Below are 24,586 nucleotides of genomic sequence, written 5' to 3' on the forward strand. Positions count from 1 at the left end.
TCCAACTCATCAGTAAACCATTGAGACACCCACCAGCCATAGAAGCACCTCGTCTCGTTTTCTTTCCGAACGAATCCTTTTGATTTCGCAACCAGAGCGGTGTGCATTGCTTCTTCATCTGCAGACATCTTGACATCGAGGTTTCCTATTACAGGAAGGTTCAACAAGACGGCCACGCTCTCTAAGAAGATAGTCATTTCACCCCATCTGCATATGTCCGTGTGAGTGTGCAGACACCATCTGGAAATAAAAGCAACCAGGCCTGGAATATCTTTCCTAATTTGAAGCATCGCGGAAGCCGCGACAACATCAATAATTTGCGCCTTGGTCAAACTTGTTAGAGCATAGCTCGGTCAACCTCGCATGCGTTGTTATCTCAAGCATGTTTGTCAATGTTAGTGATCAAAACTATGAGTCTTGATTTCTAGCCTACATACCTAAGTCTCGGACTATGATAGAAAAGTATAGTTGAGCTCAAGGACTTCATGGCGATTCATCATACAACGACGAAAATCTGTACAAGAAACCGTGGAACCTCATCAACAAAAATGTATGTGGAGACTTGAACTTATCTATCACTCAAAAGTCTATCTATTCTATCTCCTACTTCTTATGAGACAAAAGTTGTATACTATATAGACTAGATCATACACATTTGACATTTCGAGCTGAGCATTCATTGCTTATTTTTTTCTCGAAATCATGTGTTGGTAAAGCGTTTCGCTTTGATCAAGTTTATCTTCACCTAGTGACGAAAGTCATGAAAAGTTTCAATCACCTTGAGCATTGATGTGACGTGAATCGGTCTGTGAATAAAGGCTACATAGCGTCCTCTGAGAATGTCTCAATGATTGAAATAAGAGTTTAGATTACATAACCATGTATTCCTTGAACCGAAGTTTTCGAACTTTGTTGATCAAGAGAAATCGGGAGGATTGTGGAATTGGCTTGCCAAGTCCGCGAACCCAGTCTGCAGACTCAGTCCGCGAACTGTCGGAAGTTCTCGACCGAGAATTTATGCTGGATTTTCCAAAACTCGTTTGTGTGCTTAGTCCGCGAACCCACTCCGCGAACTGGTGGAAGTTTCCTTTCCGAGAATTTCTGCTGAGTTTGGAAAACTCAACCGATTAACTTAAGTCCGCGAAATTGTTTGTGAACTTAAGAGGTTACGATCTAAAGATGTGCTCTGAACATAAAACATTAAATTACTACGGAATTCTTTATGCAAGCCATGGCTATAATGTTCATGAGACGATTCAATCGGATCGAATCATCTTTGTTTCAATTGTGTCTTGTGTAGTTACATAAAATCTGAAAAAGCGGGGGTCTAACAACACCACCCAATATTTCGCTTGGCAATCTATATGGACAAACTCCAATATACTTTTTATGAGCCTAGACAGTCAGACTCAATCAATAAAAAGATATATCAAAGAGTTTATATCTCAATCTCTCGATTTGATCTTTACTCAAGATAATAGAAATCTGCGAGTCTTTATCAAAGAGAGATAACTTGGACGGTACCAAAGACCAATGTCCAAGGATCAATCAATATCAATAAAAAACCAAAGTTTGGATTTCCAATTGATGATCACGAACGCACAACCTGTATTATTTCAATTATATAAAATATAATGCGGAAAAGAAATAACACAAACACCAGAAATTTTGTTAACGAGGAAACCGCAAATGCAGAAAAACCCCTCTTGGGATACTTTAGAAAGCGTATTCGAAGGTAACCCCAGTGAAAAGGATGCTAGGCTTCAAAACCTTAATTTCGAACGGGAAGACCTTTCTATGGAAGAAGAAGATTCGTTCGACGATTTTTATCACAAACTGTCTGAAATTGTTAATGCATCATGTGCATTGGGTAGGACCATTCCTGAAAAGGAAATTGTGATGAAAATCCTCTGATCGCTTCCATCCAGATACGAATCTCAAAGACATACCATCTTTGAAGGAAATAACCTTAATACTCTTTCACGAAACACACTGGTCGGAAAAATTAAAATTTTCGATCGTGAATATATTGCAAGAGACGATCATCATTTGTTTGGAAACCGTGTCACCTCTCCAGATCATAAATATTGTCATCCAAAATTGACGAAAGAGAAAAGTGAGAATTGCTTTATTTCTACGTTGTCCTTGTTTATACAAAAACTTAAGAAAATCCTCAGACGTAGTAAAAGAAAGTCTCAAAAGAAAACTATGTTAGTTAATATAAAGGATAATAATACCAAGAAGAGCCGTACCAATGATTCTAGGCTTATGTTTGTTCAACTCTCTTCGAAAAATACTGAAACGAAGGTAAGAGAGATAACTAAAGCATGAATGAATATTATTGATTATTGTCCTGAGAAAATCTATGATCGCTCTCTCAGTCTTTTTGCTGAAAATCATTCTCATGATTCTTGCATAACTTGTCCTTCTATGTATCATAAGTTGGATCAGCAAACCTCTCCTGATTTTGTATTGAATTCCAAGAGTTACTCGAAAAAGGCTCTACCAAATCTCTTTGTTCATTTAAGTTCATCTCAGGACCATCTGAGCACGGTAAATCAAAAACAGTCCTGCCCAGCTAACCGTTGTATGCTGAAAAAGAAAAGAAAATCTTCCTTTCATCAAAAGGTGTTTTCAAAAACGGTGCAGGATTTGCAAAAATCTACAGTCAAGCTTCTTAAGACTGTGGCTGCATTGGATAGGAAAGTTCTTCATAACTCTCTTTTTCAAATGGATAAGAAGAAACCTAGTGGAATGAGTGGTTTCTCTCTTTACAAAGATTATCCCAGTCCAACCTGGATTGGAGGCCCTATGCTCAGTAATCTTGTTAGAAAATGATTCTTGTGTTTTCTTCCTCTTATACAAGAACCATGATATACAAGAGGACTGTGATATAATCTTGTTATTTTCTGTTTATGGTTTTACCAGGTCTTGTTCGTGAACGATTTCAGTCTGGTGGATAACCAACTTCTGTTAGGGTTTGGTAAAAAGGGTGTTTCTGGGATTTCTACACATGTACTCCTCTTAAAAGATCTACCTATTCATCTCTCTCATTTCATCTTCTCTATCATGTCCTCCTCTAGTATTTCGAGTAAAGATAGTGATGTATGGACAGTTCTATTTCCTTTGAAAAAGATTCGTTTCGATTCTTCTGACAATGAGATGTGCTATGACAAACATGTCTCTTCTTTTAATGAGAACCCTTCTGTCTCTCAGTTTGATAAGCTCTCTTTAACCATGAATCTCGTCTTGGATCAAGTTCATGCTCTGAAAAATGAACTTGAAGTTTCTTCAAAAAGACTTGAAGAGAAAATGGATAGTCTTGAATTGAGGATTGACCTAATTGAAGATGAGCTTGAAGAATATAGGGAATACGAGAAGGATATTCAAGGTAAATGAAATGTTTTATAAGAGGTTTTGTTGCCTAGTATGTCTTCTTTTTGGATTAGTTGGAAGAATAACTAGTGCTTGGAATAGCGATGATTATGACTACACATAGCTATTTTTCTTTTCATCTTCTTATGTTATTTTTTAGGTTTATTGGTATTAAATTCTAAAAATATTTGGAGGATGATTTTATTGCAGTATTGATCTTTATGATTTTGTGATATTGCAATTTGTTTATGGGATATGTATTGTTTGCATGCGTGAACTTGAAGGTCTCATATTGCGGTCAAAAGTAAAGTCGTTCATGAATTAGTATTCGAATTGATGAAAGGACGAATGGACTTTTGACAAATACAAAAGTTATGCCTATGCAATCATGTATTTGATGGAAAATAGGATAAAATCTTTTGTTTGACAAGGATAAAGTTTATTATGTCGTTATGATGGAAAATAGAATAGATCCTTGTATGTTACCCACGGTATTGATCTTCATTCATCCATCTTTCTATGTTTTACCGTGAAGGCTCCATTGTGTCTCTTATGTTGACCACCTTACAACTAAGTCGATTTTTCTTATTGGCTTGTTGGTTGTCCCATAAGATACTATATGTTGAACTAAATTAATCAACCAGTTTGGTTATTTAGTTTGTACTCCATAAGTTTTCTTTCTTATGTCGAGTACATGTACGGTTAAGGTTGTCATATTCCATGATGAACTTAGTTGGGGTTCCATAAGTTTTATTATGTTGAGCTCAAAAATAATTAAATTGATTAATTCGGTGATTAGTTTGATTGTTTGTATTCCAATTAGATTAATTATAGGTTCTCTTGTAATTAATCTAGTTGAGTTTTTATATATTCCACAAATTCTTGTGTTGAGTATATGAAAGGCTACAATATCATGTTCTATTGGTTAATGTAGTCATATATTCCATAAGGTTTTCCTTATGTTGAGTATGTGAACGATTAAGTTAGTCATCTCCGTATGATTACCTTAGTCGTAGCTCCGTAAGTTTACTTATGTTGAGCACTTTCAATTAAATTGATCACTTTTGAGGTTTGATTTAGTTGCATATTCAAATTAATTAATCATGGGTTTACTTGTGATTAATTTGGTTGAGCTTTGGATATAGAAAATCATTCCTATGGTTTTTGGTGTCCAATTTAAAAAATCCTTCTTTTCTTTCGAAATTAAGGTCGCTCTTGTAGTTCTTTCGGGAATGACATCAAATGAGGGAGACTTCTTTTGAACTTGTGCTTAATGGTAATATCTTGCCGGTGTGCGGCTGTGGAATTTTATAGGGGTTATCTTGTATCTTAAAACTCCTTGATGAATGCATTTAGCTTCGGCTTTATGATTGCATCTAAATTAAGTTGGTATGTATTTTTCTTTTAGTCTATGAAATGTCTCTTGTGGAAATTTCATTATGATCCCGTTCTTGTACCTTTGCCAATTTTGTTGACAAAAAGGGGGAGAAATATTGTAGTTCACACTACAAATAACTATGGTTTTCGGATCATTGTGTAAGAGGGAGTGGTTTCCATGATCGAGATGGAGTATTGACTAAGGGGGAGTGATACATATCATCGTAGTATTATTGTTAAAGTCGTGATACAATTGGACTTTGATGTTACATAATAATACTATGACACTGTATAATAATGATCGAGAATCTCGATTTCTCTCATTGTTATAGCTATGGATCTTCAACAATGTGCTAAACTTACAACCTTTGGGATCATTGGAGTACTTGGAAGGACGAAGATTTCAGGGAACGTTGAAGATTATACTATGGAATAGGAGCCACTAAAGTTTATCTTTTTTGTATTCCATATGTATTAATAGTTTTGTCACTAAAATTGACAAAGGGGGATATTGTTAGAGCATAGCTCGGTCAACCTCGCATGCATTGCTATCTCAAGCATGTTTGTCAATGTTAGTGATCAAAACTATGAGTTTTGATTTCTAGCCTACATAGGTAAGTCTCGGACTAGAATAGAAAAGTATAGTTGAGCTCAAGGACTTCATGGAGATTCATCATACAACGACGACGATCTATACAAGGAACCGTGAAACTTCATCAACAAAAAGGTATGTGGAGACTTGAACTTATCTATCACTCAAAAGTCTATCTATTCTATCTCCTACTTCTTATGAGACAAAAGTCGTATGCTATGTGTGGGTAAAATACCCGACGGCCACGTGTCAACATCCCAAGGGATTAATACATGGTAAGATGAGGAGGTTGGAGCACTGAATCATCCTCTGAAAAGAAGGGTTTGTCTCAGTCGAGGCAACTTCACAAGCGCCACATGAATGACGAGTGTGTATAAAGGTCTAATTTTCTCAGACGGTCAAGTCTAAAAAGCAAGATCGCATTTAATGAAGGATAAGAACGAGACTTGGGTAGTCGATCTATACTACGACCCAGAAGCGATGAAGCACGAGGTTCTCCACAGAAGGGTAACACAATCCAAGGGAGAGCGAGACAACTCGAAGGGAGGACCAAGTATGCCATCGCGAGGGAAGGTATAGAACGATTCCGAGGGAGCCAGGACGATGGAAGACAGCTCACCCAACTCGGACGACCAAGCGACCACGAGTTTATTCTGTCTATAAATACCAGTCCATGTACCAGGAGATGGAAAACTTATGTAATCTTAGATGGTCTTTCTACAGAGAACTCCTGAGAGAGATTTAGATAGAGAGAAACTGAGAAATCTAGAAGAGATCTGTAACACTTTCAAAGGTAAGACCTTATAATTAATAAGAAAACATCTTCTTCTCCGTGGATGTAGGTCTTCATGGCCGAACCACGTTATATGCTTGTGTCAATCTTTACATTTCATGCTATTTACATCTTGTTCATACTGAATCTTGTATGTTTAAGTAGTTTTTAGTCTTTACTCTTACTTGGGTGTAGTAGTCAGAAAATATGCAACTACATTTTGGCGCTAGAAACAAGGAGGTATGAAGATCTAATCTACCTCCCTAACAACAACTCTATATTGTTTTCATAATCTCTGTTAGAGAAGTGTTTTCACTCTACAAAGTAGATTTCTGTTGAGATAAATGAGTAGAGCTCGGACTCAAAAATGATCTTCACGATCTGAGAAGTCTAGAAGAACCTCAAGATCAACAGATCTACGTTTTTTCACTAATTTTCTTTAAGATTTCTTATTATTTTCAAGATTTTTAAAGTCTTCCTCAAGTAGCTCAGAAGAGTTTTAGATCGGAGTAAATATGAAGTTTTAAATGCTTCGGTGCTCAAACGATCTCCTCCATGAAAGAGATGGGAAGAAATGCTAGTCAGTAGGCTACATAAGGAAGCAATCACCTTATGAGAGTTGAAAAAGACGAACTTTTCATGATGTTCATCATCAAACTCACCATAATCTTGGAATCTCCTTATTAAAAATTTAAATATAAGTCAAGGGGAGGAATTAATGAGTATATAATCAGTCATCGAACTCAAAGTTTGTTTGAAATCATAAGTTAAAAGATGATGAGATATATTTCCTAGAATGGAAAAACGTACTCAATCATCATAATTAGATTCTTTCCCTATAGGGGTATGGCGTGTTGAAGGAGATACTTCCTCGGAAAGAGGGGACTGTAAAAACACTTTTTCTCCATCATCAACACCTCATGAAAATAGGGAATGTTTTGACATTTTCACATGTCTCCAAAATCTACTGCAAAGTCTTCCTGTACTAAACTGTCCAGTCTGAACTATGACTTAGTAGTTGCATGTGACCTGCAAATTTAGGGTCCCAATTTTCTAAAAGAAAAGACAAATTAAGTATTATTGCATATGTTGTAGAGAAGGTAATACGTGACGATCTACTCGTGCGAGCCAAGGAGAAAATGGTAGAGCCCAAACAAAAGGGCTCGACGATCTGGAGCCAGAAGAGGCTCTGATCCCAGGCGAGGGACAACCCTATAACCAATATCGGGAAGGACTAACTGATAATTTTAGCTAAGAAGGCGAGGGAAACCCCTTCGATAAGCGTGATGATATTCATCTTACTCAGCCAAAAGGGTTGAGCCGCTTGCCGAGACAAGCAGCAAACAGTGGGGCCAAGAAGGACAACCCTTCAGACCTCACCGATGTTAATATTGCCATCGCAGCCATCCTGAAAACCCAAGAGGCCCAGGATAAGAGAATGATGAAATTAGAAAGGAGTAATAGAAAGATGGAACGGATAAATCGTAGGCTAAAACACAAAGTAACAAAGAAGGTACCACTCACCACCATTGAAGATATCCCAGAGGAGGAAAACCCTTTTGATCATCTGCAAGACGACGAACGAATTAACATCCCTGACACCTCGAACGAGGAAACAACGGATCGATTTTCTAAGGGAAGTAGAGGTGTGCCCGACCACGAGGACAGCCCATCCGAGGGGTCATCAGATGTTGATCCCAAATATAGATGAAACAAGAACCAAATCGACGAAGCTAACGTTAACTGCGACACCGGGAATCTCGCAGCCACAAACCCAAAGCGAGGGGAGAACTTGAGGTCAACTCACTCTAAGATTGTGTCATACGTTGAACAATCGGACGATGACTCAGGGCGATCAAGGCATCGCTACCATGAACCATCTTTCTCGCCCGAGAGAGCTCTGGGAAGAAGAAAGAAGGCCGAAACCAGGCGAAATAAGGATGAACTCCAAGACCGAGTCAACTGACTCGAAGCAATGTATAGAGAAGCTACATGAACACAGGAGAATAACAAGTTGTCAGTAGTCATGCAAGAAGCCGGACAATCTCCCTTATCCGAAAATCTACTAAGATTGCCATTTCCAAGGAAATGCTCCTTACCGGTGTTAACACACCCGTTCACAAGAACTGGAGATGCAATTGAGCATCTTAGGACTTATTGCATGACACTGACCCAATGGGACCATTATGATGTGGTGTTATGTAAATTTTTCCCCCCAGTCTAAGGGATGAAGCCTTATTATGGTATAACAATTTACCTAAAGGCTCGGTCGAATCGTTTGATCATCTATCTGAGCTATTCTTAGAAACATACATTCACAACAGCCAAATCCGACCTGAGGTTGATGCGCTTCTCCAAATATCAAGAGGACTAAACGAGTCACTCCGCTCCCTGATGACACGATGGAGAAAACTATGTGCTGAGATCGGAAAGGTCCCTGAAGATTATGTGATCTTAGGTTTCAAGAATAGTCTTAGAAAGACAGACCCTCTTTTTGTCTGCATGTATGAGGCCATGCCAAAAATCTTGGGAAAGCTAAGAGAAACCCAAGAGGATTACGTAGCCTTGGAGGAGCTTCAGGATGGAACTTATGATAAGATGGCAAAAGGAGCTAGTAGAGGAGCAAATGTGGTAGAACCAAAGAGCCTCCCAGTACCGTCCCAAGGAGTAGGGCGATCCAACAATGGGTCAACTCAGTTTGACAAACATCGGACTGGAGGATGGAAAGGAAGAGACCAGACCCAACAGAAGAAGGGAAAGTCAATTGACCCAGTCTATACAAAACTGAATACCCCCATATCCGAGATCCTCAAGAAGATCGACGGACAACATAGAATTACTTACCCATGGAATAGAGGTCAGCAACCAGAACGAACTAAAAATATGACTGACTTCTGTGAATTCCACCAATTTCACAGCCACACGACAGACTCGTGTATGGACTTAAAGAAGGTATTGCAAGACATGATTAACGAGGGAAAGCTCAAAGAATACATTGCACAACCAACAACCCACCCACCACTGGGAAACCCATACACTGTGTGGAGATCTCCCGCGAGGCACAATACTTAGGCTGTAATACCATATCACACTCGGCGATAGCCACCCCTGTACGAGAAGGAAATATTAATGGACGACTTCACAAACGAAACTTCAACGGCGATGAAGTTTTCAGTGCAGCCAGAGAACCCCCAATGGAGGAATGGATGAAACTTCTCGTTACCTTTTCAGCCTCAGAAACACCAGAAGAAGGTGGTGTGGTTTTTCAATGATGTTGTAGTAAGATGATTTGTTCACTCAGATTTGTTGAGAATTTGTTTTAAGACTTAATAAAGAAAATAAGGAAAATATATACACACAATTTGTCACAAGATGAAGAGACGCTGAGACGCGGGATTCCACTACTTTTCATATTGTTATGGTTCAGTCATTAACTCTAGACAATATAGCTCAAACAAAAGAAGTTGTGACTCTAGTTCTTTACCAAAAATAGATTTCGTAAAATATTATTTGTAAGTTAAAAGCATGACGCATCTAAAGCATTTAGAACTAAGCATGCGGCATCTAACAAAATAACAAATAATTAATAGAAATCATAAAACAATTAAATCAATGCAAAGAGTCAATAAAAGAATTAATTCATTTACCACAATCATGAAAATTTGCTTCCTCCGTCGTCCCAGTGATGGGGTTTAGCTCCACATGGTGAAAACACACTCAGAATAATTTTTCATTGCTCAAAAGTGCTTACAAGAGGTGAAAATATTATAAAACAGAAAAACTCTCTGCACCTTTCTATTATACGCTCTGTTTCTTCCTCTAACTCTCCATTCCCTTTTATGTGTCCCCCGTCACCTATTTATACCCAACAGATGGATATCTCTCGAGTTAATACTCACATCTTCGGACGATTAATAAAGTATCTCCCAAGTATTTTCTCTTTATTTTCACACGTAGAAGAGCTGTCAAAATCTTTCAGAACTTCCCTAAACTGATAGATACGAATCCCAGGGGATTTTATATTCCCATATCCTGCATTAACTTGCAGATAACAGCAAATCTTCGAGATATTATTTTTTCCCTGTTGACTCAAATATACACGAAAATCTTCTATTTTTTCGATCAAAAACCAGTCAGCAATCCTACTTCGGTGTGTCAAATCATTCCCAATCAATACTGTTGAAAATCTCCGACAACAATCTCCACAAGATTTCGATAGTATTTCCACCTCCTCTGTTCTATAAAAGGAAAGAAATTTTCCCTTGTTTTACTCTTCAAAACCATATACCAATCCTGTTTTACCGAAACAGGATACATGAAGTCCAAATCCTTTGAGAATCTCCAACAAAACTCGTTAAAATCTTCCCCAGAAATATCGTTGCTGCTGTATATTTCTTTACGCCAAAATTTAATTTTTAAATCGTGAAGAAGAAGTGCCCCTATCCAAAATATGGGCGCCTTTAACAGCTGGGGCGCCTGGGGGTTCCCTAATCCAAAGTGAGGGTGCCTTTTAACACTTTTTCTGTGGTGCCTTTAGTAATTTTCTCCGGGGGTCCAAATAACACTTTTCGAGCACTTTTTCCACACAAATGTATTTCTCCAAAAACACCTATCCAAACACAAAAGCAGCATAATTAGTACAATATCGAGCACTAACAATACAGAACATTGAGAACAAAATAGACACATAAATGCGTCTATCAGCAGGATAAAACCACAACGACCCACTAGTGGTCACGATGGCAATTGCACTCCCCGAGCACGAGGGAGAGAAAACAAAAAACAAAGCACTACCATGGGCGATGCCTAGAATCTTGATCGATGGCAGCAGTTCTGTGGAAATCTTATTCTATGAAACATTTAAACAAATTGGTCTCAAAGACGAATGTCTTGTACCCTCCGCTTACAACATATTTGGCTTCAACGGGTCATCAACCCGCCCAAAGGGTGAGGGAACGTTAGAAATTCGGGTGGGAAAGATCCTCACCCTAACCACCTTATGCGTGGTATATGTACTATCACCTTACACATCCATTGTGGGACGAACATGGGTCCATGGAATTAAAGGAGCAGCCTCGACCTATCACCAAAGGCTAAAATTCCCCACACATGAGGGAGTGACAGCAATCATTGGAGGTCTTGGCGAAGCAAAATACTGCTACGAGACAGAAGTTTAATACAAATAGAACAAAAAAACTCTGCCAGAGCAAAAAAAAAGGAGCTAAGAATGCCAAAAATCAAGCCGAAATCGATGCTTACATATCTAGAACGAATGAGGCAAGACGATCAGGCAACGAACTTGCAATGGAAAATAACCTCCCATCGGACTCACCCATGGGACCAGTACAAAACTTCTCTGATATAAGGGAATTAAAATCAAATTTCTCGGCCTCGGAGCCAACCAAGGAGGTCAATATCAGAACACCCGAAAACTCGGGTATGGTGAAAATAGGGATACTTCTCAGCAAGGAAGAAGAAGAAAAGCTAATACAGGTCCTAAGGGAATATTCCGATGTCTTCGCGTGGCGTATGGAAGATATGCCAGGAATAGACCCCGAAGTGTGCTGTCATCACCTAAAAGTTGACCCAAAGCACAAGGCCATGAGGCAAAAAATGAGAAAAGTGGCACCAGAATACCATGAAGCCATCCAGAAAGAGCTAAAAAAAATGGAAGCTTCAGGGGTGATACGAGAAGTGCAATATCCAACATGGATATCTAACATGGTGATCGTACAAAAGAAAAATGGGGGAGTAAGGATTTGTATCGACTTTAGCGACCTTAACAAAGCTTGTCCTAAGGACAGCTTCCCACTCCCTAACATAGACCAACTTGCAGAAGCAACCTCAGGATACAGATTGTTGTCTCTGATGGACGGATACTCTGGTTATAACCAGATCCCCCTCGCCGAGGAAGATCAAGAACATACCGCTTTCTTTACCCCTCGTGGACTATACTGCTATATCAAAATGCCATTTGGGTTAAAAAATGCAGGGGCCACCTACCAAAGAATGGTGGAAAATATGTTTGACGGTTGGATACACAAAACCCTAGAGGTATATGTAGACGATATGCTTGTTATGAGAAAACTCCCACAAGATCATGCACATGATCTCAGGGAAATATTCGCACAAATGAGAAGATTTAACATGAAGATCAATCCCACAAAATGTGCCTTCGGAGTAACCTAGGGAAAATTCTTGGGCTACTCGGTCACCAAACGAGAAATTGAGGTTGATCCTGAGAAGGTACGGGCCATATTGGAAATGCCTTCCCCAACAACGGTCAAGGATGTACAAAGACTGAACGGCCGGTCGGCGGCCTTGGGAAGATTCATTGCCCGATCCTCTGACAAATGCAGAGACTTCTTCAACACCTTAAAGAAGGGTGAAAAGTTTTCTTGGACTAGTGCTTGTGAGGAATCCTTTAAAAAAATCAAGGAACATCTAGCAACCTTGCCAATTCTCCAAAAGCCCAACCCAGGTGAAAACCTCTACATATACCTATCGGCAACCAATATTTCGATTAGTGCAGTACTCACTCGCATAGATGCAGATGCGGAGCAACCAATTTATTTCATCAGCAAAACTCTGACGTTGGCTGAGAAAAACTATTCAAAGATCGAGATGATAGTGTTATCTCTGGTCTACACAACACAGAAGCTGCACACTTATTTTCATGCGCACACTGTAACAGTCATCGCTAAAGCCCCCATAGAGTCCGTGCTGGACCATGCCGACAAAGCAGGTAGAATATCAAAGTGGGGGGCCCAAATCAAACAATTCGGTGTCAAATATCAAGCCCAGACGGCAATTAAGACCCAGGTGGTCGCAGATTTCTTAGAGGATTTCCCGATGGACGATACTGATGAGATTGAGGAAATCCCAGGGATGAAAGACGAGTTAGAGGATCCTCCCGAACTACTTTGCTCCGAGGACCCCAACCGATGGGAAGTCTTCGTCGATGGGTCGTGTAACTCGGAAGGATCAGGCATCAGAATGGTTTTCACAACCCCAACCGGCCGAAGGATCGTCTATATCTTAAGGCTCGAATTCCCTTCCATTAACAATATAATTGAATACGAGGCAGTAATACATTCCCTCCGAGTAATCAATGCGCTGGGCATCCATAATGTGCGTCTCAAAAGCGATTCACAACTCATTATCCGGCAGATAGACGGAATGTACCAAGCCTCGAATCCATTTTTGCAGCGATATCTTCAACTCGCCAAGCACTACATCGAGCAGATACCAAGTAGCACGTTCCGCCACTTAAATCGAATCAACAACAGATATGCTGATGCCTTAGCATTCATAGCTTCTATGACAGTTAACCCTGAAGATACCAATGTCATAATTGAAAGGGTCCTACTCCCCTCCATCCTCTTGGAAGGAAACATGGACATCCTCGCTGTCGACTCAGTAGCCCAGGAGGAAAGTCTTCCAGAGGATGACTGGAGGACACCAATCATCAAGTATCTAGCTAACGGATACCTCCCAAGCGATCAACTAATCGCACATAAGATAATATCAAGGTCTGGGAACTACCAACTCTGGGATGGCGTGTTATACTAACAATCCTACCTTCGGCCTCTCCTCAGATGTCTCTCATTTGCGGAAGTACATACCATATTAAAAGAAATACACTATGGTTACGCAGGAAACCATAGTGGAGGATGATCCCTCGCTCACAAAGCGAGACTACAGGGGTATTTTTGGCCTCGCATGAACGAGGACTCAAAGAAAATGGCAAAAACTTGCATAGTGCCAAAAATTTGGCAAAAGAAGACATGCACCTTCAATGGACTTAAAGTCCGTTCTAAGTCCTTGGACATTCGCCAAATGAGGGGTTGATATTGTCGGACCCCTAAGAGCCGATACTGGATAAAGGAAGTATTTAATCGTGGCCACAGACTACTTCACTAAATGGGTGGAGGCCTCGTCTTTAAGACACATAAGAGACCATGATGTCTTTAAATTTCTCTTCGATCATATTATATGCCGCTTCGGTATCCCAGCCTCCATTGTATCTGATAATGGGGCGCACTCTGAGGAAAAAACATCGACCTTCTGTTCAGTTGTTTCAAGATCAGAAAAAAAAAGTCTACGCCAATCTATCCTGAGAGAAATGGTCAGGAAGAGGCCACAAACAAAACCATCTCCGACATCCTCAAGAAGAAACTTGACGGATATGGAGCCAGTTGGTGTGAACAACTAAAAAACGTCCTATGGGCCTATCGAACCACTAAAAGGGAAGCCACATGAATGTCTCCCTTCGCCCTCACATATGGCACAAATGAAATCATACCAACAGAAGCCATGATCCCCACAAGGAAGACCGAGGCATGGGAGAAAAACCTGACCTCGGACATGATACTCTTCAAATTGGACGATTTGGAAGAAAACATAGAAATTGCTCTCCAAACATTAGAAAACTATCACAGAAAATTGGATCGGGAATACAACAAACGTGTTCACCAGAGACAATTCAACCCAGGCGATAAAGTCTGGCGCGAGATTCCACCCTACCAACGTGAGTCAGGAAAATTTGCACCCGTATGGGAAGGCCCACTAACAGTCCTAGCTAAGGCAGGGGATGGAGCATACAGATTACTCAAATCTAATGGCGAATAACTTGAACTCCCATGGAACATCAAATACCTAAAAGCTTACAATGCTTAGGAAGACCGTCCAACGGTCCTAGAATGGGGCACGATCCCTACTTGTACACATGTCATAGAACCTTCCTAGAATGTACTCAGAGCTTACCAAGCTCTCTTTTGACAAATAATGAAACTGCTCTTTTTGTTTTAATTTTGCTTTTTTCTTTGTTTATTTTATTTACTTTTGTTCTTTTTTGTTTTGTTTTCCCTTTTTTTTTTTTTTCTAATTACTTTATCCCATGCTTGCATACCACAAAATCCCATAATCCACTATGGCACGGTACTATCCACACCTTCCATTCTGCACAGAATGATGCAAGTACTTTACCTAAGCTACCCGACACGGACACAGACCTAAGGTAATACCATCACGATCACGGAGTTGGGTGATGTCCTCCACAGTAGGAGATATCCAGAATCGAGATACCTTCCCCCGCATGGGGTAAGTATCACTCGACCGAGGTATCACCCTCCAAGCCATATGTGGGAAATCTAGTCCCAAACAAGGAACCAAAAAAAAAAGAGCGCGAAGGAAAAAATCCTATGTATAAAATTCCAATACTATAAGTGGTGCCTTATCCAAATACAAGAACTGATCACTCCTTGGATTTGACATCCATGATCAGACCAACATTACATATGGCCACTCCTCCGAGACACACGACTCGCACAAAGCAATCAAATAAACAAACTCTAAACAGTACAAATCTGCAAATTACACGATGCCTTCGGACAAGATCATCGCGCTCGCGCCTCGCTTGGAGCAACGGGTTCCTCACCTACTAATTCCTCGTCCAAAGAAGCATCCACGAGCGGGAGCACATCCAACCCTTCTCTTCACACATACCTTGGACTGGAGCAAGCCACCAATCGGTTTCCCACCGCTTTAAACATATGACAAGCCTCCGGTGCTACGACATAAAACAGGGGCAAGGTATATAAATATACGTTTGAAAACAGAAATAGTATTTCATACCCTAACACCTCTAGCAGCAAAGGTTTCTAAAACTAAAACGCGCAAACACCCACACAACATGCAGTGTTCCCAAGGCCAATCGTAAGAAGAAACACAACACACGAAGTGTTCCGAAGCTTTCCTGTAAAAGGAAAATCAGTGATAAATACGAGATCCCATAACAGGAGGTGCATACACTTGACGAACAGACGAGCTAAAGATGTCATACGAAAAGATAGGTCTCACCGAGAAGACATTCATGATGATCTAGAACAGGATCAAGAAAAAACGAAGCAATACATGAATGAGAGGACATACCATCATGGTAAAAAATACATGAATAAATACCTTGTTCCCATGGAGGACGAGGAGGAAAAAATTTAGCATACATCTTATAAAAGAATGAAGAAAAAAGGAGACCATACCCTCATCACAAAAGGACCCTTCTTAAATAGAAGAGAAAATATTTGGAAAACTAACTAGATCTCCCAAACCCAAGAAGCTCAAAGGCGCGACAAGCTAGACGATAAGAATTCCGGAGGAAAAGTACAAAAGAAAAGACATCTTGTTCCCAGAAAATCTGAGATAACCAATAGATATCTAAAAACGAGTTGACAGGTACACACGTGTCGAAAAAAGTGGGACGGTTACACAGTTTTCTTCCCATCCTGCCTTCGGCAAGTTGCAAAGAAAATGAGCGAAATGTGTGGGTAAAATACCCCACGGCCATGTGTCAACATCCCAAGGGATGAATACATGGTAAGATGAGGAGGTTGGAGCACTGAATCTGTTAGAGCATAGCTCGGTCAACCTCGCATGTGTTGCTATCTGAAGCATGTTTGTCAATGTTAGTGATCAAAACTATAAAGTCTTGATTTCTAGCATATTAGCTAAGTCTCGGACTAGGATAGGAAAACTGTAGTTGAGCTCAAGGTCTTCATGGTGATTCAACGACAACGCCGAAGATCTACACCAAGGAACCGTGGAACTTCATCAACAAAAAGGTATGTGAAGACTTGAACTTATCTATCACTCGGAAGTCTATCTATTCTTCTCCTACTTCTTATGAGACAAAAGTCGTATGCTATATCCACTTGATATTTCGATCTGAGTATTCATTGATTATCTTTTACTCGAAATCATGTGTTGGAAAATCATTTCGCTTTGATCAGGTTTATCTTCACCTAATGACGAAAGTCATGAAAGTTTCAATCACTTTGGAAATTTCTCTGACGAGAAAGGTCTGTTGTTCTTCACGACTGAATATCGCCCTCTAAGAATGTTTCAACGATTGAAATGGAAGTTTAGATTATATAACCATGTTTTCCTTGAACCTAAGTTTTCAAACTTTATTGATCAAGATAAATCGGTAGGATTGTGGAATTGGCTTGCCAAGTCCGCGAACTGACGGAATTTCTCGACCGAGAATTTCTGTTGGGATTTCCAAAACTCGTTTGTGTGCTCAGTCCGCGAACTGGAGGAAGTTCTCGACCCGAGAATTTCTGCTGAGTTTGGAAAACTCAACCGATTAACTTAAGTCCGCGAACTTGTTTGTGAGCTTAAGAGGTTATGATCTAAAGATGTGCTCTGAACATGAAGCATTAATTATTAAGGAATGCTTTATGAAAACCGTGGCTATAATGTTCATGAGCCGATTCTAATCGAATCGAGTCATCTTTGCTTCAATTGTGTCTTGTGTAGTTACATAATATCTCATAGCAACTGAACAACTCTTAACTAGTTCATTTGAGTCAATTGAACTAGTTATGGTGAAAAAGAACATGATTAATATGAGATGAGCATATGGTTGACCTTTTGGGCTATCATGTTGAACCAACATACGTGTACTCGTTTGGCATGGTTTTATCAAACCCAGTAAACGTGTACCCAAATGTGTGTGACAAGATATGTCTTTCGATCTAACGGTTGAGAGATATTGGCTTGAATCTAAATCAGGTTTTCATCTAATGGTGGATAGAGTTTGCTTTGTACCTAAGGAAAAACCTTGATTTAAAAGGCTATATAAGGAGACATCTAGCATTGAGCAAACCTAATCCCCACACGTTTGTGTGCTACTAGTATGCTCGCTAGATTCGATCTCCATTAACTCTTGAGTTTTTTCCCTAAACTCGAGTTAACGATTTCATTGGGATTGTGAAGCCACACCGATACTACTTTTATCGTAGTTGTGTGATCTGATCTTGCATCTTCTATCGTACGAGTACAATCGATTGATTGGCTTGAGATCGTGAGAGTTCTCCGATGGGAAAGATAAAGAAGTCACAAACATCTTCGTCTCACTGTTTGTGATTTGTCGACAATCCGCTTGTGTAGTCAGGAAGGATTGTAGAGAGGTGATTGATTAATATAGGCTGTTCTTCGGGAATATAAGCCCGTATTATCAATTGGTTCCTGTTACCTTGATTTTATATCTAAAGACGGAACAACACCTAGGGTTTATCTGTGGGAGACAGATTTATCCTTTCGATATACTTTTCTGTGTGAGACAGATTCGTTTATTATCAAGTCTTTGAATTTGGGTTGCTGCAACTCTTTGTTGTGGGTGAGATCAGCAAAGGGAATCAAGTGCGCAGTATCCTGCTGGGATCAGAGGCGTAGGAGTACAACTATACCTTGTATCAGTGGGAGATTGGTAGGGGTTCAACTGTAGATCAGTCCAAAGTTAGCCTGGAGTAGGCTAGTGTCTGTAGCGACTTAATACAGTGTGAATTCAATCTGTACTAGGTCCCTGGGTTTTTCTGCATTTGCGGTTTCCTCGTTAAGAAAACTTTTGGTGTCTGTGTTATTTCTTTTCCGCATTATATTTGTTATATAATTGAAATAATACAGGTTGTGTGTTCGTGATCATCAATTAGAAATCCAACCTTTGGTTATTGATTGATATTGATTGATCCTTGGACATTGGTCTTTGGTACCGTCCAAGTTATCTCTCTTTGATAAAGACTCGCAGATTTCTATTTGCTTGAGTAAAGATCAAATTGAGAGATTGAGATAATAACTCCTTGAGATGCTTTTTATCTAGATTGAGTCTGACTTTCTAGTTGATTCTCTAGCAAAGTATTTCGGAGTTAGTCCATATAAATTGATAAGCGAAATATTGGGTGGTGTTGTTAGACCCCCGCTTTTTCAATTGGTATCAGAGCAGGCAAACACGTTAAAGACCTCATCAGTCTGTGTTTATAACAATCTGACTATATGGATCATAGTATCTCTGATAAACGCGTCACCATTAATAAAGATTCTCTCTCTTTGAAATCTATTAACGAGAAAAGCTATTCTATCTCGAATATAGAAAAACCCGATGGGTTGACGAGACAGAAAAAACATGACATGGATGCTCTTGTTTTCCACTCAAAGGAGACCAGTTCTTCTAATGAATGGGATACAACTGGAGAGAGTAAATTGATTTTAAATCTCATTAGAATTCAAGCTGTTAGGTTGAAACAGTTAAAACTCCATGTAAATAACCTTCTTGGTATTGTAAAAGATTGCAAAATCCATGGCAACGCTGAAGATCAATCTCTTGAGAGCAGCCTCGAAGAAGATGCCTTGGATATTGAACGTCGTTTGAATAAACTCTTTGTTCAAGTTTGTTCAAAGCAATCTAATATATCAGGAACTTCTGAAGTTTTTCTTTCAGAAGTAAAAACAAGTGTTCCCAATTTTTCCACCAAACTTGGGGCATATTGTAAAAGAGACAAACCTTCTAATCAAAAGGTATGTCTTGTTTGTGAGACCAAAAGTTCTCTTAAACAAAAGAGAAACTCTAAGTTGAATAAAGATTCCTTAGTTCAACTACAACACACCCTAGATTTGATTCTCAAAGGTGTGACTGACATACGTATGATTGAGCCTATTGGCTTTCGTACCTATCCTATATATGCTACCAGGAAAGTCAGTACAGTGAGTTCCTCCAATGTTCAAAGGAAGAATAGACGTCTGAATAAACATCGTTCGAAGGATGTTCAACGCCGTGTCTCTAAATGCAACAATGTTCCTGTTGATAAATTCATCCCAGGAGAAAGGAAAGTCGATGAGATAAGAAACGATATAAAGGAGATAATTGTGAGGTACAAAGAGCTTGTCGACAGAATATCCCCTTCCTCATGTCAAGGAGCTTCTGGTAAGAAGTCTAACTATGTCTCTTATTTTGATGACAGTAAATTTTATGATAATTTCTCATGTTATACAAGATTCCTCTCTAAGATTAAGAGGAAAAACAAACTTAACCAAAGACAGAAACCTCGTAATGAGCATGTGGATCGTACTTGTGCTAATTAATCACAAGGTTCGAGAACTGACTCATTTAAAATCCTGTTGAGTAAGTTGTGTCAATTAACAGGTATACTTGTTGCTTGCATCTGTTGAGTTAAGCTATTTTCTTATCGTCCATTGCTAAACTTGTTGACAGAACCGCTAAGTTCAAGTATTGGTTAAGTCAAAAGAAGATGTTGCATATTGTCTTAAAATTTGTTTTTAGGTCCTGTTTTCAAAACGTTTGAAGGACTTTCTTGGGTATTTGTTGTTCTCGAACGGATTCCGTTCTGGCCCGAGCCAACAACTTATTTGAAACCATAAATTGCTGACCCCAAGGATAAATATCCAACCTCTTAGGGTTACAAGTCACGTACGTGTACTCCGGGTAGTTTTTGATTTTTGAGAATGTCTTCCTCTTCTTCTTGCTATGGTGTTTTTGGAAAAGGATTCCTTGACAAAGGTATTGAGGTTGATTCCAAGAAGAAGAGAACTCTTGTAGATGAAGATCATCCCAGTGCTTCTTGCTTCTTTGCATATACTCATGAAGATGCTGAAAATGATGATATGATCTCTGTTGAAGTTGTTCATGACTTTCTTAAGTACTTTGGCGAAGAAAAACAACAGCTTGTTGATACTCTTAAAGGTCTTGATAAGGTGAAAACTGAGTTGGAAAAGGTTGTGTTTGACCTTGGTCTCATAAAATCTCAAATCAAGGACCTTCGAAAAGAGGATCATCTCCCCGTTGATGCTGAGAAGGCTGTAGATCACAAGTTAGAAGACTCTTTGTCTCGTGAGGATCCTGTTTTGCAAGTATCCTTGTTCGCTGTCTGGGATATGATGGAGTCTGATTCCTCTTAGCTTGTCATGTTTACATGCCTAGGATGTCTTCTTTTTGGTTAGCTGGAAGAATAACTAGTGCTATGAATAGCGATGATTGTGACTACACATAGCTATTTTTGTTTTCATCTTCTTATGTTATTTTTTAGGTTTATTGGTATTAAATTCTAAAAATATTTGGAGGATGATGATTATTGCAGTATTTTCTTGGTTTGTCATATTGCAATATTTTTATGGGATATGTATAGTTTGCGTCCGTGAACATGGAGGTCCCATATTGCGGTCAAAAGTAAAGTCGTTTTCGTATTGATGAAAGGACGAATGGACTTTTGACATATATAAAAGCTATGCCTATACAATCATGTATTTGGTGGAAAATAGGATTAGATCTTTCGTATGACAAGGATAAAGTCTATTATGTTGTTATGCATATAATGGTGCAAAGATAGAATAGATCCTTGTATGTTATCCACGGTATTGATCTTCATTGATCCATTTTATTATGTTTTACCGTGAAGGCTCCATTATGTGTCTTATGTTGAGCACCTTACAACTAAGTCGATTAACCTTGGCTTTGTTGGTTATTCCATAAGATGCTATATGTTGAGCATTATGAACTAAATTAATCATCCTTGGTTATTTAGTTTTGTACACCATAAGTTTTCCTTCTTATGTCGAGTACATGTGCGGTTAAGATGGTCATGTTCCATGATAATATTAGTCGGGGTTCCATAATCTCTTATGTTGAGCACAAAATAATTAAATTGATTACCTCGGTGATTAGTTTGGTTATTTGTTTATATTCCGATTAGATTAATTATAGGTTCTCTTGTAATTAATCTACTGATTTTTCATATATTCCACAAGCTCTTGTGTTGAGTATATGAACGGCTACACTATCATGTTCTATTGGTTAATGTAGTCACGTATTCCATAAGGTTTTCCGTATGTTGAGTACTTGAACGGCTAAGTTAGTCACATCCATATGATTAACTTAGTCGTAGACCGTTGCTCCGTGAGTTTACTTATGTTGAGCACTTTTTCAATTAAATTGGTCACTTTTGTGGTTTTGATTTAATTGCGTATTCCAATTAGAATATTCATGGGTTTACTTGTGAGTATTTTGATTGAGTTTTGGATATAAAAAATCATTCACATGGTTTTTGGTGTCCAAATAAAAATCCTTCTTTTCTTTCGAAATTAAGGTCGCTCTTGTTGTTCCTTTGGGAATGACATCAAATGGGGGAGATTTCTTTTGAACTTGTGCTTAACGGTAATATCTTACGGGGAGTGCGGCTGCGGAATTTTATAGGGGTTATCTTGCGTCTTAAAACTCCTTGATGAATGCTGTTAACTTCGGCTATAAGATTGCATCTAAATTAAGATGAAATGTTTTCTTTCTTTTGGTCATGAAATGTCTCTTGTCGAAATTTCATTATGAACCCATTCTTGTACCTTTGCCAATTTTATTGACAAAAAGGGGGAGAAATATTGTAGGTCACACTACAAATACATATGGTTTTAGGATCATTGTGTAAGGGGGAGTGGTTTCCATGATTGAGACTGAGTATTGAATAAGGGGGAGTGATACATATCATCATAGTATCATTGTTAAAGTCGTGATGCAATTGGACTTTGATGTTCATAATAATACTATGACATTGTATAATAATGATCGAGAATCTCGATTTCTCTCATTGTTATAGCTACGGATCTTCAGCAACGGTGATACTAAACTTACAACCTTTGGGATCATTGGAGTACTTGGAAGGACGAAGATTTCAAGGAATATTGAATATTGGACTATGAAATATGAGCCACTAAAGTTTATCTTTATTGTATTCCATATGTATTAATAGTCTTGTCACTAAAATTTGCAAAGGGGGAGATTGTTAGAGCATAGCTCGGTCAACCTCGCACGCGTTGCTATATCAAGCATGTTTGTCAATGTTAGTGATCAAAACTATAGAGTCTTGATTTTTAGCCTATTAGCTAAGTCTCGGACTAGGATAGGAAAAGTGTAGTTGAGCTCAAGGTCTTCATGGTGATTCAATGACAACGACGAAGATCTACACCAAGGAACCGTGGAAATTCATCAACAAAAAGGTATGTGAAGACTTGAACTTATCTATCACTCGAAAGTCTATCTATTCTTCTCCTACTTCTTATGAGACAAAAGTCGTATGCTATATAGACTAGATCATATACACTTGATATTTCGAGCTGAGTATTCATTGCTTATATTTTACTCGAAATCATGTGTTGGTAAAGCGTTTCGCTTTGATCAGGTTTATCTTCACCTAGTGACGAAAGTCATGAAAGTTTCAATCACTTTGGAAATTGCTCTGACGAGAAAGATCTGTTGTTCTTCACGACTGAATATCGCCCTCTGAGAATGTTTCAATGATTGAAATGAGAGGTTATATTATATAACCATGTATTCCTTGAACCGAAGTTTTCGAACTTTGTTGATCAAGAGAAATCGGTAGGATTGTGGAATTGGTTGCCAAGTCCGCGAAATGACGGAAGTTCTCGACCGAGAATTTCTGCTGGGATTTACAAAACTTGTTTTTGTGCTAAGTCCGCGAACTCAGTTCGCGAACCCAGTCCGTGAACTGGCGGAAGTTCTCGACCCGATAATTTATGCTGAGTTTGGAAAACTCAACCGATTAACTTAAGTCCGCGAACTTGTTTGCGATCTTAAGAGGTTATGATCTAAAGATGTGCTCTGAACATGAAACATTAATTATTAAGGAATGCTTTATGCAAACCGTGGCTATAATGTTCATGAGACGATTCTAATCGAATCAAATCATCTTTGATTCAATTGTGTCTTGTGTAGTTACATAAGATCTCATAGCAATTGAACAACTCTTAACTAGTTCATTTGGGTCAATTGAACTAGTTATGGTGAAGAAGAACATGATTAATATGAGATGCTCATATGGTTGACCTTTTGGGTTATCATGTTGAACCAACACACGCGTACTCGTTTGGGCATGGTTTTCTCAAACCCAGTAAACGTGTAGCCAAATGTGTGTGCAAGCTATGTCTTTCGATCTAACGGTTGAGAGATATTGGCTTGAATCTAAATCAGGTTTTCATCTAACGGTGTATAGAGTTTGCTTTGTACCTAAGCCAAAACCCTGATTTAAAAGGCTATATATAGGAGACATCTAGCATTGAGCAAACCTAATCCCCACATGTATGTGTGCTACTAGTGCTCTCGGTAGAGTCGATCTCCATTAACTCTTGAGTTTCTTCTCCAAAATCGAGTTAACGACTTCATTGGGATTGTGAAGCCAGACCGATACTACTTTTATCGTAGTTGTGTGATATGATCTTGCATCTTCTATCGTACGAGTACAATCTATTGATTGGCTTGAGATCATGAGAGTTCTCCGATAGGCAAGATAAAGAAGTCACAAACAGCTTTGTCTCACTGTTTGTGATTCCTCGACAATCCGCTTGTGTGGTCAGGAAGGATTGTAGAGAGGTGATTGATTAATCTAGGCTGTTCTTCGGGAATATAAGTCCGGATTATTAATTGGTTTCTGTTACCTTGATTTTATATCTAAAGACGGAACAAAACCTAGGGTTTATCTGTGGGAGACAGGTTTATCCTTTCGATAGACTTTTCTGTGTGAAACTGATTCGTTTATTATCAAGTCTGTGATTTTAGGTTGCAGCAACTCTTTGTTGTGGGTGAGATCAGCAAAGGGAATCAAGTGCGCAGTATC

The 24,586-nt window shown here is 39.0% G+C and overlaps 1 protein-coding gene across 1 annotated transcript; it reads left to right on the forward strand.

The window, feature by feature from the left end:
• The first annotated feature begins 10,855 nt into the window (after window positions 1–10,855).
• Window positions 10,856–11,293, forward strand: LOC113328015. The gene has a single exon (XM_026575113.1). The coding sequence runs from the start codon at window positions 10,856–10,858 to the stop codon at window positions 11,291–11,293; it is 438 nt and encodes a 145-aa protein (XP_026430898.1).
• The last annotated feature ends 13,293 nt before the right edge of the window (window positions 11,294–24,586 follow it).

Source organism: Papaver somniferum, unplaced genomic scaffold (genome assembly GCF_003573695.1).
Source record: "Papaver somniferum cultivar HN1 unplaced genomic scaffold, ASM357369v1 unplaced-scaffold_107, whole genome shotgun sequence".
Lineage (NCBI taxonomy): Eukaryota > Viridiplantae > Streptophyta > Magnoliopsida > Ranunculales > Papaveraceae > Papaver > Papaver somniferum.